Genomic DNA, 14,931 nt, shown 5'->3' on the forward strand with positions numbered 1-14,931 from the left:
CTTTGTATTGCTTGTGTTAAGAATACATTTAAAGTATTCATTGATTCAAGATTGTCTCGTATAAACATGGCCTCCCCAAATGTTCTTGTTTGGTCTAAACAGACACCTACCCCGTGGTAAATTCATTGCCTATGACCCAAAACAACAGATGGTCTCCACCATAAAGTCGATAAAGCTGTGTGTTCTGCTCTGAAAAAGTTAGTTCTGCCTCCTGACTGGGTCCAAGAAAAGTTTGACTACAGAATCGATTCTGTTTAATAAAAGCCTCAATATTTCACCGTCTCTTCTCCTTTTTCTGGACCCAAACACTTGTGTGAGAAGAAAACTTCCCTGTGATCTGGGGGCTTCTGTCAGCTACCCAAGCTTGCTCCTCGGCTTTAGCTCAATGGGCTAGGCGGTCTTCGGTATCTGGTCATTATATACAAAACAGTCCGGGGTTCTGAGTAAGGAGGAGGAGGGCACATGTAATACAAAATAATAATAAATGCCATTTAGCTGATGCTTTTATCCAAAGCGACTTACATTGCAGTGAGTGCATACATTTCAGTATAGATGGTCCCAGCGGGAATCAAACCCACAACCTAAGCGTTGTTAGCGCCATGCTCTACCAACTGTACACCTTCTCATGGTGGAGGTGGTGTCATGGTGTGGGGAAGGTTTTCTTGGCACACTTTGGGCCCGTTAATACCAATCAATCATCGCTTAAATGCCACAGCCTATTTGAGTATTGTTGCTGACCATGTGCATCCCTTCATGGCCACAATTTACCCATCTTCTAATGGCTACTTCCAGCATGATAATACACCATGTCACAAAGCAAAAGTCGTCTCAAACTGGTTTCATAAACATGACAATGAGTTCAGTGGCCTTCCCAGTCACCGGATCTGAATCCAATAGAACACCTTTGGGATGTGGTAGAACAGGAGATTCAGAGCTTGAAAGTTCACCTGAAAAATCTGCAGGAATTGCGTGATGCAAACATGTCATCGTGAACCAGAATCTCAAAGAAATGTTTCCAAAATCTTGTGGAATCAACGGCACAAAGAATTGAGGCTGCTTTGAGAGCAAAGGGAGGCCCTACCCAGTATTAGTATAGTGTTCCTAATAAAGGGAGACCCTGTCCAGTATTAGTATAGTGTTCCTAATAAAGAGCAAAGTGAGGCCTACCCAGTATTAGTATAGTGTTCCTAATAAAGTACTCTTAGTATAGTGAGTATATATCGGGATGGACCTTGAAGAGAGACGCTGCGTTGGTGGTGATTGTCTATGGACCTTGTTGAGAGACGTGTTGGTGGTGTGGGAACCTCTGGACCCAGGGCAAGGCGGGCCTCCTCTCCTCTCAGATCCCACAGGCAAACACTCCAGCCGGCCGTCCAGAGGAAATCCTGTCCCCTTTATAACACCCAGCGAAAGCACAGCCCCTACAATAACAACCAAACTCAGGCTCAGCCCTTCCCAAACCACCCACGTACGCACACACACACACACACACACACACTCTCTCTTACACACTCACACGCACACACACTCTCTCTCACACCCACACACACACACACACAGTGTGCAGCTCGGAGGAATGCAAACTTACGCATTTTAGAACGGGAGAGAACACACTCTCAAACCACAAAATGGAAGGTTTCGAAATTCTGTATCACCTCAAAACTACACACCAGAATCTGACAACATCTCTGAACATTTCTGGAACGTTGTCACCTTGGCTTGTTCAAACACACCGGGCAGAGCTTCAGAGAGAGGGGAATCCTATGTATCTTTCAGTATCTCGAATAGTCTGGCCATATTTTCTAAGATGGTGCCATTCTCGGTAAAGTAAAGTAGACCTTGCTCTAAGAACTCTATTTAAACTAAAGAAAGATGGAGGGCAGACTGAGGCGGAGGAAACGGCCCCTGAATCACCCACTGGAGAGCTTTCTCAAGAGCCTATTTCCGAAGTAGGCCACGTATTCCTGTGTAACCTTGAACCTTGCTTGAGGACGGGAAGTGAAGAGAGGCATGTACCGGGGCCGGCAGGCTAGAGAGTTGGGAGGGGAAGATTAGCAGGGGTTTGATAGTACTAATGGCGCTGTTTTATGGCCATTTATCCCCTGCCTGGATTCTCATCCCCCCCCCCCCCCCCCCCCCCAACCCCCCCGCTGCTTCACTAGCTCTCTGAGGAATTCCTGCCTTACAGCAGGCAGGCACGCCATGGTACAGGGCTGGACAAGACACACACACAGGCAAATACACACACAGGCAAATACACACACACACACACAGGCAAATACACACACACACACACACACACACAGGCAAATACACACACACACACACAGGCAAATACACACACACACACACACACACACAGGCAAGTACACACACACACACACACACACACACACACACACACACACACACACACACAGGCAAGTACACACACACACACACACACAGGCAAATACACACACACACACACACACAGGCAAGTACACACACACAGGCAAGTACACACACACAGGCAAGTACACACACACACACACACACACACACACACCATATGCCATGCAAAAGTCTGCACGTAAACAAAGACACAAACGACAGACAAACTGCTATGCACTATTACTGATGTTCCTTTCCATGCTTTCATCTCTCCTACACACACACACGCACGCACGCACGCACGCACACACGCACACACACACACACACACACACACACACACACACACACACACACACACACACACACACACACACACACACACACACACTTCTGGACCCCTGTGAGGCGACACATCTGGGTAAATAAATGTGGAAGACGCTGACTGGCTGGCAGGTTGGTGAGGGCCATGACAGGACCCGCTGACTGACTGGTTGGTGAGGAGCATGGCAGGACCCGCTGACTGACTGGTTGGTGAGGGCCATGACAGGACCCGCTGACTGACTGGTTGGTGAGGGCCATGACAGGACCCGCTGACTGACTGGTTGGTGAGGGCCATGACAGGAGCCCCTGACTGGCTGGTTGGTGAGGGCCATGACAGGACCCGCTGACTGACTGGTTGGTGAGGAGCATGACAGGACCCGCTGACTGACTGGTTGGTGAGGAGCATGACAGGACCCGCTGACTGACTGGTTGGTGAGGAGCATGACAGGAGCCCCTGACTGGGTGGAACAGACGAACAGACATGGAGGACCCGCTGCGGCTGAGCTTTGTATTGCTTGAACGTCTGTTCTCCTTTTTCTGGACCCCAACACTTGTGGGAGAAGTAAATTTCCCTGTGATCTGGGGGCTTCTGTCAGCTGCCCAAGCTTGCCCCTAGGCTTTAGCTCGATGGGCTAGGCGGTAGAACAGACAGACAGACACAGAGGACCCACTGACACTGACAAACAGGCCTCTGAACCGTGGAGGGATGAGTCAAACAGGCCTCTGAACCGTGGAGGGATGAGTCAAACACAGGCCTCTGAACCGTGGAGGGATGAGACAAACACAGGCCTCTGAACCATGGAGGGATGAGACACACAGGCCTCTGAACCGTGGAGGGATAAGACAAACACAGGCCTCTGAACCGTGGAGGGATGAGTCAAACAGGCCTCTGAACCGCGGAGGGATGAGTCAAACAGTCCTCTGAACCGTGGAGGGATGAGTCAAACACAGGCCTCTGAACCGTGGAGGGATGAGTCAAACAGGCCTCTGAACCGTGGAGGGATGAGTCAAACAGGCCTCTGAACCGCGGTGGGATGAGTCAAACAGGCCTCTGAACCGCGGTGGGATGAGTCAAACAGGCCTCTGAACCGCGGAGGGATGAGTCAAACACAGGCCTCTGAACCGTGGAGGGATGAGTCAAACAGGCCTCTGAACCGTGGAGGGATGAGTCAAACAGGCCTCTGAACCGCGGAGGGATGAGTCAAACACAGGCCTCTGAACCGTGGAGGGATGAGTCAAACACAGGCCTCTGAACCGTGGAGGGATGAGTCAAACAGGCCTCTGAACCGTGGAGGGATGAGTCAAACACAGGCCTCTGAACCGTGGAGGGATGAGTCAAACAGGCCTCTGAACCGCGGTGGGCGGACAAACGCGGAGGCAGGAGAAGGCAGCCGGCAGCGGCTGCTCACTGCAGGCTTTCACAGCGCTTACTTACATCACAGGGGCACCAGCTGTACTGCCCAGAGTGAGACACACACACAGACCCCCCCCACACACACAGACAGAGACACGCACACACACACACACAAACAAAGACACAGTCACACACACTCATGCACAAACAGCCGCATACACTCAAGACACAGAAACACACATAGCTTCATTGTCTATGGAAATGTAGCGTAGCGCACACACACACACACACACACAGAGACACACACACACACACACACACACACACACACACACACACACACACACACACACACACACAGGGCTGCCCATTTGCTGTGAGGTAGCACAAACCAGATGCTACCTTTTCAGAGGACCATGGTAGGAAGCTGCATGGGAAAGGTCTGAAGTTACCACTTGAAAGTTTTACAAACATTTCATTCATAACAGCCAGGTCCTTCAACCATTTCCTCTCATTTCATGGCAAATATAGCAACAGAAGTGGAAGCTCAGAAAAATAAGGACACAGACAGCTTACACAGTCTTACTAACACAAGGAAACTAAAGTGCTTGTTCAGGGATTGCACAGGAAAGTGGTAGTATACTTTTCAACAGCCAAGCAATTCTCTCCCCTGTGCCCTAACCATCGACTAAAACAGGAGGTAGGGCTAGTCAGGCCCGAAACTGTTGATTGGGAGGGGGGGGGACATAAATTCTGCCCCTATCTTCAAATGCCCCCCCCCCCAAATGTCAAATGATCAAATGTCTTTATCTGTCTCTTAATAATCTGTCTCTGGGATGTTTACAATGTGTTGAAGCTGAGGGGTCATGGTGCTGAAGCTGAGGGGTCATGGTGTTGAAGCTGAGGGGTCATGGTGCTGAAGCTGAGGGGTCATGGTGTTGAAGCTGAGGGGTCATGGTGCTGAAGCTGAGGGGTCATGGTGCTGAAGCTGAGGGGTCATGGTGTTGAAGCTGAGGGGTCATGGTGTTGAAGCTGAGGGGTCATGGTGTTGAAGCTGAGGGGTCATGGTGCTGAAGCTGAGGGGTCATGGTGCTGAAGCTGAGGGGTCATGGTGCTGAAGCTGAGGGGTCATGGTGTTGAAGCTGAGGGGTCATGGTGTTGAAGCTGAGGGGTCATGGTGTTGAAGCTGAGGGGTCATGGTGTTGAAGCTGAGGGGTCATGGTGTTGAAGCTGAGGGGTCATGGTGTTGAAGCTGAGGGGTCATGATGTTGAAGCTGAGGGATGTTGAAGCTGAGGGGTCATGGTGTTGAAGCTGAGGGATGTTGAAGCTGAGGGATGTTGAAGCTGAGGGGTCATGATGTTGAAGCTGAGGTTGAAGCTGAGGGGTCATGGTGTTGAAGCTGAGGTTGAAGCTGAGGGGTCATGGTGTTGAAGCTGAGGTTGAAGCTGAGGGGTCATGATGTTGAAGCTGAGGGGTCATGGTGTTGAAGCTGAGGGGTCATGTGACCCGGATGGAGGTGCACTGCTGTAAAACAACTAAGTGCTGTTTCCCGTCCTCATTCACTGTAACACTCTCACGATTACAGTAAGTCATTCACTGTAACACTCTCACGATTCCAGGTAAGTCATTCACTGTAACTCTCTCACGATTCCAGGTAAGTCATTCACTGTAACACTCTCACGATTCCAGGTAAGTCATTCACTGTAACTCTCTCACGATTCCAGGTAAGTCAGTCGACCTATTGCTGTAGAACTGTGCCGTGCTTGCTCTACAGATCCCAACAGACAGTTATTGAAACCTGTTACTTGCATGCAAGCAACAGGGACCCTTTATACAACTGGCAATTATCAGAGCTATTTCCAGCTGTACGGTTATAAAAAAAAAAAAAAAAAAAAAAAATGAGATGGGTTTTGTTTAAACAACAACAAACAATTTTTCACAATTGTTCCTCTGAGGAAACGCTGTTTCACCCAATAATTCCTCCCCCTGTATCAAGATGGAACATTTTGCCCCAGTGGGAGGGCTTGGCACCGGTTCCTGGCTTTGCCATTTCATCTAGAGCAGAAATCACACTTTAAAATGCCATCGACACGACCTGAGAGAGAGAGACAATCAGTCCCGGTGCAAACACTGATGAATAGAACAGCGGAGGGAGGGAGGGAGAGAGAGAGGGGGGGGGGGGGGGAGAGAAAGAGAGAGAGGAGAGAGAGAGGGGGAGAGATAGAGTAGAGATAGAGCAGAGGGAGAAAGAGGGAGAGAGAGAGAGACAGAGAGATATTGGCTCCTTTCACAGTAACACACACACACAATTTCCACACACAGCAGCGATAGCTTGTTTTCTCCTTTTTCTCCTTTGTGAAAATGTCACGACGAACACCAAGGTTTTCTCCTTCGCCCCCCCCACCACCCCCCCCCCCTTATCTCTCAGCATTGGATTCCCCATCATATCCAAAAAGGGCCAAGAAGACATAATATAATAATATATATGCCATTTAGCTGACGCTTTTATCCAAAGCGACTTACATTGCAGAGTGCATAGAGTGCATACACGTCTGGCATATATGGTCCCAGCGGGAATCGAACCCACAACCTAAGCATTGTTACTGCCATGCTCTACCAACAGAGCCATGGAGGACCAGGACGTGTGATCCATGCCTTGGACTTGTGAAGAGGTGTTTAGTAACAGTAAGGAATAGCCTAAGAGTAATGCTGTTTATGAAATGGAGCAATAGCTGAGAAAATGATGTGTCTTCATACATTTCAACGAGCTCTATACTAATACTGGGTGGTCTAGCACCATGGCCTGGGGTGGTCCAGTGGTCTAGCACCATGGCCTGGGGTGGTCCAGTGGTCTAGCACCACGGCCTGGGGTGGTCCAGTGGTCTAGCACCACGGCCTGGGGTGGTCCAGTGGTCTAGCACCTTGACCTGGGGTGGTCCAGTGGTCTAGCACCACGGCCTGGGGTGGTCCAGTGGTCTAGCACCATGGCCTGGGGTGGTCCAGTGGTCTAGCACCACGGCCTGGGGTGGTCCAGTGGTCCAGCACCATGGCCTGGGGTGGTCCAGTGGTCTAGCACCAAGGCCTGGGGTGGTCCAGTGGTCTAGCACCACGGCCTGGGGTGGTCCAGTGGTCTAGCACCACGGCCTGGGGTGGTCCAGTGGTCTAGCACCACGGCCTGGGGTGGTCCAGTGGTCTAGCACCATGGCCTGGGGTGGTCCAGTGGTCTAGCACCACGGCCTGGGGTGGTCCAGGAGGGGGACCGGGGACTGAGAGGGGGACCGGGGACCGAGAGGGGGACCGAGAGGGGGACAGGGGACCAAGAGGGGGACCGGGGACTGCCCCGCTCAAAAAACAACCTTGAGAAAGGGTCGCTAGACATAATGAAGAGATATACATAATGATTCTCTCTGCCAGAGGTGATTTTCACTTGCAAAGACAATATTAAACCTATAAGGATTTGATCACGACCCACATAAGATAAAAGTGAACTTTGGGTTAGGGTAAGATAAAAGTGAACTTTGGGTTAGGGTTTTGGGGTAGCCTAAGTAATATAAGATAGAAGTGAACTTTGGGTTAGGGTTTTGGGGGTAGCCTAAGTAATATAAGATAGAAGTGAACTTTGGGTTAGGGTTTTGGGGGTAGCCTAAGTAAGCTCAACGATGAGTACAGGATGGGATGGAAAAGAGAGGGATTCTTGATTTCTGAAGGAGAACCACATCCACATCCACGCACGGAGAAGATGGGGATTACTCCTGAGGTATTGTCATCAGCTCTGTAGGACATTGTAGCAGGGGGAGTTAATCAATTTGAACATCAGATAATAAACAAAATCGCATTAAAAACACTTGAGCCATGACATTTTTTAATCTCTATCCCATTCTTGTGTGCGTGTGTGACTGTGTGTGTGTGTGTGTCTGTGTGAGAGACCGTGTGTGACGGTGTGTGTGTGTGTGTGTGAGAGAGACTGTGAGATTGTAGGACCAGTCTCTATGACTGTGTGTGTGTGTGTGTGTGTGTGTGTGTGTATGACTGTGTGTGTCTGTGACTGTGTGTGTGTGTGTGTGTGTGTGTGTGTGTCTCTGTGTGTGACTGTGAACGCCGTTCAAATGGCTGAGACACACTGTGGACGCTGGGATCTCCAGGAGGGCAGAAGAGCTGCTGGCAGCTCCACAGCTCCTCCCTGACAGCACAACAATAATGGCTTTGTGTTGAAGCAGTCCCCTTTGTACCATTGTGAAGAAACACACGCCCGGCTGCTTACCCTCCACACAGGGTTTAAATAGCCTACCTCAGGGGAAGTATTCTATTTCCAGGGCTAGGCACTCAAATAGCAAAATCAAAGCACACTGATGAGCTGACACCTGGCGTCCTAAAAGGCTGTTTTTAAAAAAAATTGTTGTTTGTTGCCTTTTCCAGAGTTTAGCGATTGAGGGACAGCTTACGCATTATTGACCCAAAAGGTAAATGACTGACTACTGGGCTTGGTGGGCAAACTCAGCAGTCATCCCAGTGAAACAGCCCTGGGGGGGGTCAGTCATCCCAGTGAAACAGCCCTGGGGGGGGTCAGTCATCCCAGTGAAACAGCCCTGGGGGGGGTCAGTCATCCCAGTGAAACAGCCCTGGGGGGGGGGGGGTCAGTCATCCCAGTGAAACAGCCCTGGGGGGGGTCAGTCATCCCAGTGAAACAGCCCTGGGGGGGGTCAGTCATCCCAGTGAAACAGCCCTGGGGGGGGTCAGTCATCCCAGTGAAACAGCCCTGGGGGGGGGGGGGGTCAGTCATCCCAGTGAAACAGCCCTGGGGGGGGGGGGGGGGGGGGGGGCGGTTTCTACACGCTCTGACCTCACAGACAGTTTGTTAGCCTTAGTTATACAGACACCTAGTTCCCTTGTGAGTGTTAGGGTTAGGGTTAGGGTTAGGGTTAGGGTTAGTGTGGGTAGGAGAGGTCTGCAAACACTGATCCCAGGTCAGACTTTTCACCTCACAGCTAAGGTTAGGACTGGGACGACTGACCTTTGACCCTTGGTCTTAGCTTAGGAACATTCTGGAACATTCAGAGTGGCGTTTCACCCTTACCCACTACAGCCAAAGACCGCCTCTTAAGCCGTACAGGCCCATAATTGGTCCCAAATTCTGCTTTCATTTGATTATTAATTTGATTACTGATTACTTTATCTCCTTGCCATGTGTAGTATGTTACTCTGAACTATGATCTGATCATATCCACACAACTTCAAGGTGTTTCCTATCAAATGGCATCCTGCATTTGCATCTGATCATCATATTTCTAATGTTATAAGCAATTTAGTTTAGGTCTGATTTTTAAGCGGAAATTAGTCAAATAGGGCATTCAGCAGAAGAGGTTAATATGTTAATAATATGACAAGATACCCATGTGGGCTCATTTACAACAGGAATCGTTGTCCGCCAACAGGGAAGGGTAGGCTAATGAATATTGACTGTATTCATGAGGGGGAGCCAGTCAGTGAGCAGCAAGGCGAGAGGCAACATGAATATTCATGAGCGGTTGACGAGCACAACTCCGGTATAAAGTTTGGCCGCTTAATGAAGCCCAACGTTATTAATGAACAATACATATTTTTGCTGATCAAATACGACATATCCCATTGACTTCCAGTAAAAAAACAAAAAAACATGTATTTGTCCGCATAGCGTCAAATTTCACCGGGGACGGAAGAAGAGGCAGAGTTGGGTCTCTGGTTTGGCATATCCCTGTCTGCTACAGGCCAGAATGGACGTGAACCTGTCAATCAACGACCGACTCTGTGGCCCCGAAGACACAGACAATTACAAAGATATTTGACATTGAGGGATATGAAATGATACGCTGAATTTCAAGGTCAGGGCGTCTTTGTGCCGTGCTGAGAGCAACTTTAACACACTGATGGGCGTCTTTGTGCCGTGCTGAGAGCAACTTTAACACACTGATGGGCACTGCCAACCTCTGTGGCTTGGAGCTTTATGACGGGTGGAAGTCGTGACAGATCTCACCCTGTCAAACGTTTTATCACCCCGAATGCAAGAGAGCGCAGAGATTTCCATGACCTCTTAATCACGCCGACTTCTCTGACAGGCAAACAAAGGACCGACTCTGTTGCCCCCTTTGACACAGACGATTACAAAGACATTTATCATTGAGGGCAATAAAATGACATGCTGGATTTCAGGCCAGTGCATCTTTGAACTGTGCTGGGAGCAATTTTAACTGTCAGACGAAGATTATAAACAACATGTTCACATAGGCTCGCAAGGCTCATTCTTTCACTACTATAATTCATTTAGACACACAATCTAATCCGAGGCATTGGGCCACAGATGTGCTGTGCATTCCTCTTTTGCTTACTAATGGTTAAAAGCTTCAAAATACTTCTTCAGACAAATAATATAGAGTAACCCTAAACCTTAAAACAGGCGATATTGCCTGCCATACTTTGGTAACTAATGAGCTGTGTGCATCCAATGCTAAACTGGGGTTCTAGGAGTTCATAACAACAGAATAAATTGCAAACAGAATTCTCCCCTTGGCTTAGACAAGCTGCGTTTCTGTGGTTTGACCTTGCCTGTGCGGCCACTTGCAAGAGCTCCCCGATAACTTAATTAGCCCAGTGGAACAAAGGAGCGGTGAAATGTCCCTGGTGAAATGTCACTTTTACTTGTTTGCTTGTTTGGTGCGTAGGCCAGAAGGCAGAAGCTATGCACCAAGCTGTGATGACTGGGCAATTAGGCATTATCATCACCACAGCGATCGATCCAGAGAGAGTAAAAGCTTTCAGTTCTCTCCTTTGAGGGGGTGAATAAAACCCTGCCACAAAACCCAAAGTTATAACAACGGGTCTTGTTTTATCATTACCAACGTCAGAGAAACCAAGCCCGCAGAGAGATGTGGAAGAAAAAACCCATCTCTTCAGGCTACATCTTAACAGTCCCTCCTAAAGACCTCTTCACCCCCACTACCGTCCCTGTACTAACCCTAACCCCAACCCTTGAGACCTCTTCATCCCCACTACCCTCCCTGTACAGGTTCTCTCCTGTTAATAAATTAAAAATAATAATAATTAAAAAAAGGCTTCTGGCATTACGACTGCCAATGGCCCCTGTTCTGAGCATTGACTACTTTGTCTTATGATGACTGATGGAGAGATGATTCACTTACTTAAACAAATGTATTTATTGTAAGTCGCTTTGGATAAAGGCGTCTGCTAAATGCCATAAATGTAAAAGATGTGAAGCTACACACTTGGCACCTCGCAGTATTACTGTAAATGATTGCTGCTACATACACTTGACATTGTATTACTATGGTTCTTATTGCAGTCATTACTGCTGCTACTTACACTACACCCTTATGCTCTGCTACTGTCTGGTCCTCGGTGGCTCAGTGGGTAGAGCACGGCGCTAACAACGCTAAAGTTGTGGGTTTGATTCCTGCTGGGACCAGATATACTGAAAAATGTATGCACTCACTGCAATGTAAGTCACTTTGGATAAAAGCATCAGCTAAATGGCATATATATTATTATACATATACTGTCACTGTTTTATTATTACTATATTATATTGTTGATTTGTTGTTGACCAAGGAGTGAGATTCATAGCATACAGCATTTCACTATATCAATTATGGCTGTACACTATGTACGTGACAAATAACATCTGATTTGATTTTTAAAATGATCACCTTCCCTTCTCGTAAACACATCCCACATTAGACCCCCCACCATCAAAGAGAGCAGTGGAGGGTGGGGGGTGGGGGTGGGGGGGAGAGCAGTGGGAGAGACTGGGAGGCTGGAACTCCGGAAAAAGAAAGAAGAAATGAAAGGTTTCAAATGTGTATCTTTACCCCCTTGGAACTTCTTAATAAAATGTTCTGAATTATACATTTCTATAATTGGAGCAGGCAAGCCAACCCTGCGCTTAGCAGCGCTCGGGCTGTGGTGAACTAATTGAAGGTGTGACTGAGATCAACAGGATGGAGAAGAGCTCTTCAACTGTCCTGGTGAGACTAGATGTCAGGGAACCAGTCGGATTGGATTGTTCAGTACCGGGAGCAGAGAGGTCATTCAAGTCCGGGTATATTCTCATACAAAGTTATATCCATCTAAAAATATCGAAGAAGATTTGGTATATCACCAGGGACGCTGTAAAAGGAGCCCTGGAGCTTCTGATGTTCTCTCTGGTGGAAGCAATAACTGAGAAAAACGCCACATATTAATTCATTCAACATGGACAAATGCATTTAGCACACACACACATAAAAATAAAATTTTAAAAAACCCCGTGTGTAATAACCAGGCATTCCAAAGGCACGAAAATGATAGATGTGACGCATTATTACATTTGTCCAAAGTGCTTTTTTTTTTTTTTTTTTTTTTACAGTAGCCAATGCACTCCGGTCGTACATCGGGGGGTGAACCCACCCTGACCCAGTTAGTCACTAAGCTGCTACCCTGCAGAGGAACAAAGAAGAGCAGCTGTCCGTCAATGGATGGATGTGTGTGGAGGACTGACGACAACAACAACAAAAAGACCAACCGCCACTGGGTACGGGCTGTTAAATGGCAGAGGGGGGCCAGAACAGTGTCCCAACACTTGCTGCGGTTTATCACGTCTGTCGGTTGACCTCGCTGGGAGCACACGGTGACACCGTTACTACAGACATCTCAACAGCTCCCACCACAGACCCCACCGCGGCATAGGACGTGTTAAGCAGCCGTTTTCTTGCCAATACACAATCACACCAACTCTGTCACAAGGGGAAGGGAAACGGGACAGGCCAATAAAGATCAATCAATTGCTTTGAAAGTCCCCTTAAACGTCAATAAAATCATTGCATGGCCTTGAAACTATCTTTATGACCATGTCAACTGGATATTATGTTTGGACGCTTTACCACTGCATGTCATTTAGATGCCATAGTGATAAACATCACAAAGACACACACACACACACACACACACACACACACACACACACACACACACACACACACACATACACACACACACACACACACACGATGCAGCAGATAACTGTATGGAAATGTTGTAAAACCAGAGGGTGGATCTTTGTTCTGTGGATGATCTGAACCCAAAGGTTTGGATGCAGTCCGCAAGGACAATGGCTGCACCATCTCCATCAGTGAGGCTGTAATTCAGAAGTCAAAGTAACAGGTAGGCGGTTACTGTGGAAGTCATTCAATAATTGCCCAACAATTACCTGCAGATTCGCCAGTGTTGATCCAGTCAGGGTTCGCAATGCTAGCGATTGCAAAGATATCCGCCGCCAGAAAAAGACATCCTGATATAATTGTTAATTTATCCATATCTCCAGCTAAAGGTCCGAGTGCTTTTCAGTGGTAGGCGGCGAGGGACGTGGCGTGAACGTCCAGGTAAGACGGGGTTATAAAGCCTCCGAGCGACAGTTCAGATAACGTTATCCGTTGATTGTTATCACCCCACCTCGCCCCCTTCAAAGGAGCTTTTGCCTGCCGTTATTTCCTCGACACATTGCAGCAATAAGGATTTCGCGTCAACAGTCTACATGGAAACCCTCGGCTCGCATGTATATATGGAAACCTTCCGTTTACATACGGCTGAAAAACGACATTGGGGACAATCACATCTCAAACGCCAGCCGTTTCGCCCCGGATCTTCCTCCGGTAAAGCAAGAGCAGCTCCCGCAGCGTCAGGGCCCACGACTCCAGCCGTTTGGGTTCTCGGTCGGATCCACTCGGTAGCAGGAGCAGCATTTGGTAACGGCCACTAGCAGGGGAGCTAGCTATCTAGCTAGCCGTTTCCCACACTCGGACTCGGTGTGCCGAAAAGCGGCCCAGATTAGGGTTGCTTGACGCCCGAAACCCCATTTGACTAAAGCCCCCTTTAGAGCATTTCAACAGGAGAAAAGTCCCGACAGACGGAGAAACAAACAAAGGGCGCCGTTGCACTTCACAATATCCTTGTTTTCAGCGAAGCTCGTACGTTACCCGTCAGGAAAACGAGAACCCATCCTCCCTCTTGCCTATTCATGCCCCCTTCTCCGCTGCAGCCGCATCTGTGGAGTCCGCTAGCTAGTGAGCTCTCCGGACCGAGGGAAGCGCCGAGCAAGGTCGGGGGCTGCGTCCGTCTGCGACCCACCCAGATAGAAATACGATATTATTTAAGCCACTCCTAACCGTGAACGGTACAATAGTTGTGCTTTGCCCCCTCTCTCTCTCTCTCTCTCTCTCTCTCAACCGAATGACATCGAGCGAACACCCCCACAGACACAACAGCCCTCACACACACACTCCCGTTCAGGGGGCATCCGCTGTTTTCTCGCGAGATCTGGGAAGGAGTTTGGGGGCTTTTTGGTGTGAGGGTCGACTTCAGGACGGGGCAGAGCTGGTGAATGATGATGATGATGATGATACCTGTAGTATTCCAGTCAGTGAACGATGCAAGCCTGACCTCGTCTACTATCCAAGGGCTGTTAAATTCTTTCATGTTGTCGTTAACTGTCTGTCCCAGATAAAGCAGTCATCAAGAGAATAACATATTTTGGTGTGACCTTGGTTTTCTTATTGACCCTCCAACAAAAGCAAAGCAGGATGCCTTTTCATTAATCTAATGTCATAGGGCACGTCGTCCCACGGTAAAAGCAGCTCCTTAAAAGCAGATCTTTCTGTGGAAACGTGCCAGGTTCAGGACTGGCTTGTCAGCTTTTTCCACTGTTTTCATTAGGGTTGCAAAGCAGAAAGTAAACGTCCATTTAACAGAGCAAGTCTCAGCAAGGATAACCTTCTTGGTCTCAGCTGGTCACTGTGGAAAGGAACGCAAGCAGCTCATCAGAGCTTTCATCCAGCCAGTCTGTTCATTTGGCTAC

The 14,931-nt window shown here is 48.6% G+C and overlaps 1 protein-coding gene across 1 annotated transcript in view; it reads right to left on the reverse strand.

Moving 5' to 3' along the window:
* Positions 1-13,507, reverse strand: part of mosmoa (modulator of smoothened a) — a 24,293-nt gene extending 10,786 nt beyond the window's left edge. Inside the window, exon 1 of the mRNA XM_083676392.1 lies at positions 13,288-13,507. Coding sequence (XP_083532518.1) covers positions 13,288-13,393 — 106 coding nt within the window. The 5' untranslated portion in view covers positions 13,394-13,507. The remainder of the gene's footprint in view (positions 1-13,287) is intronic.
* Positions 13,508-14,931: the final 1,424 nt, after the last annotated feature.

This window comes from Argentina silus, assembly GCF_951799395.1.
Source record: "Argentina silus genome assembly, chromosome: 9".
Lineage (NCBI taxonomy): Eukaryota > Metazoa > Chordata > Actinopteri > Argentiniformes > Argentinidae > Argentina > Argentina silus.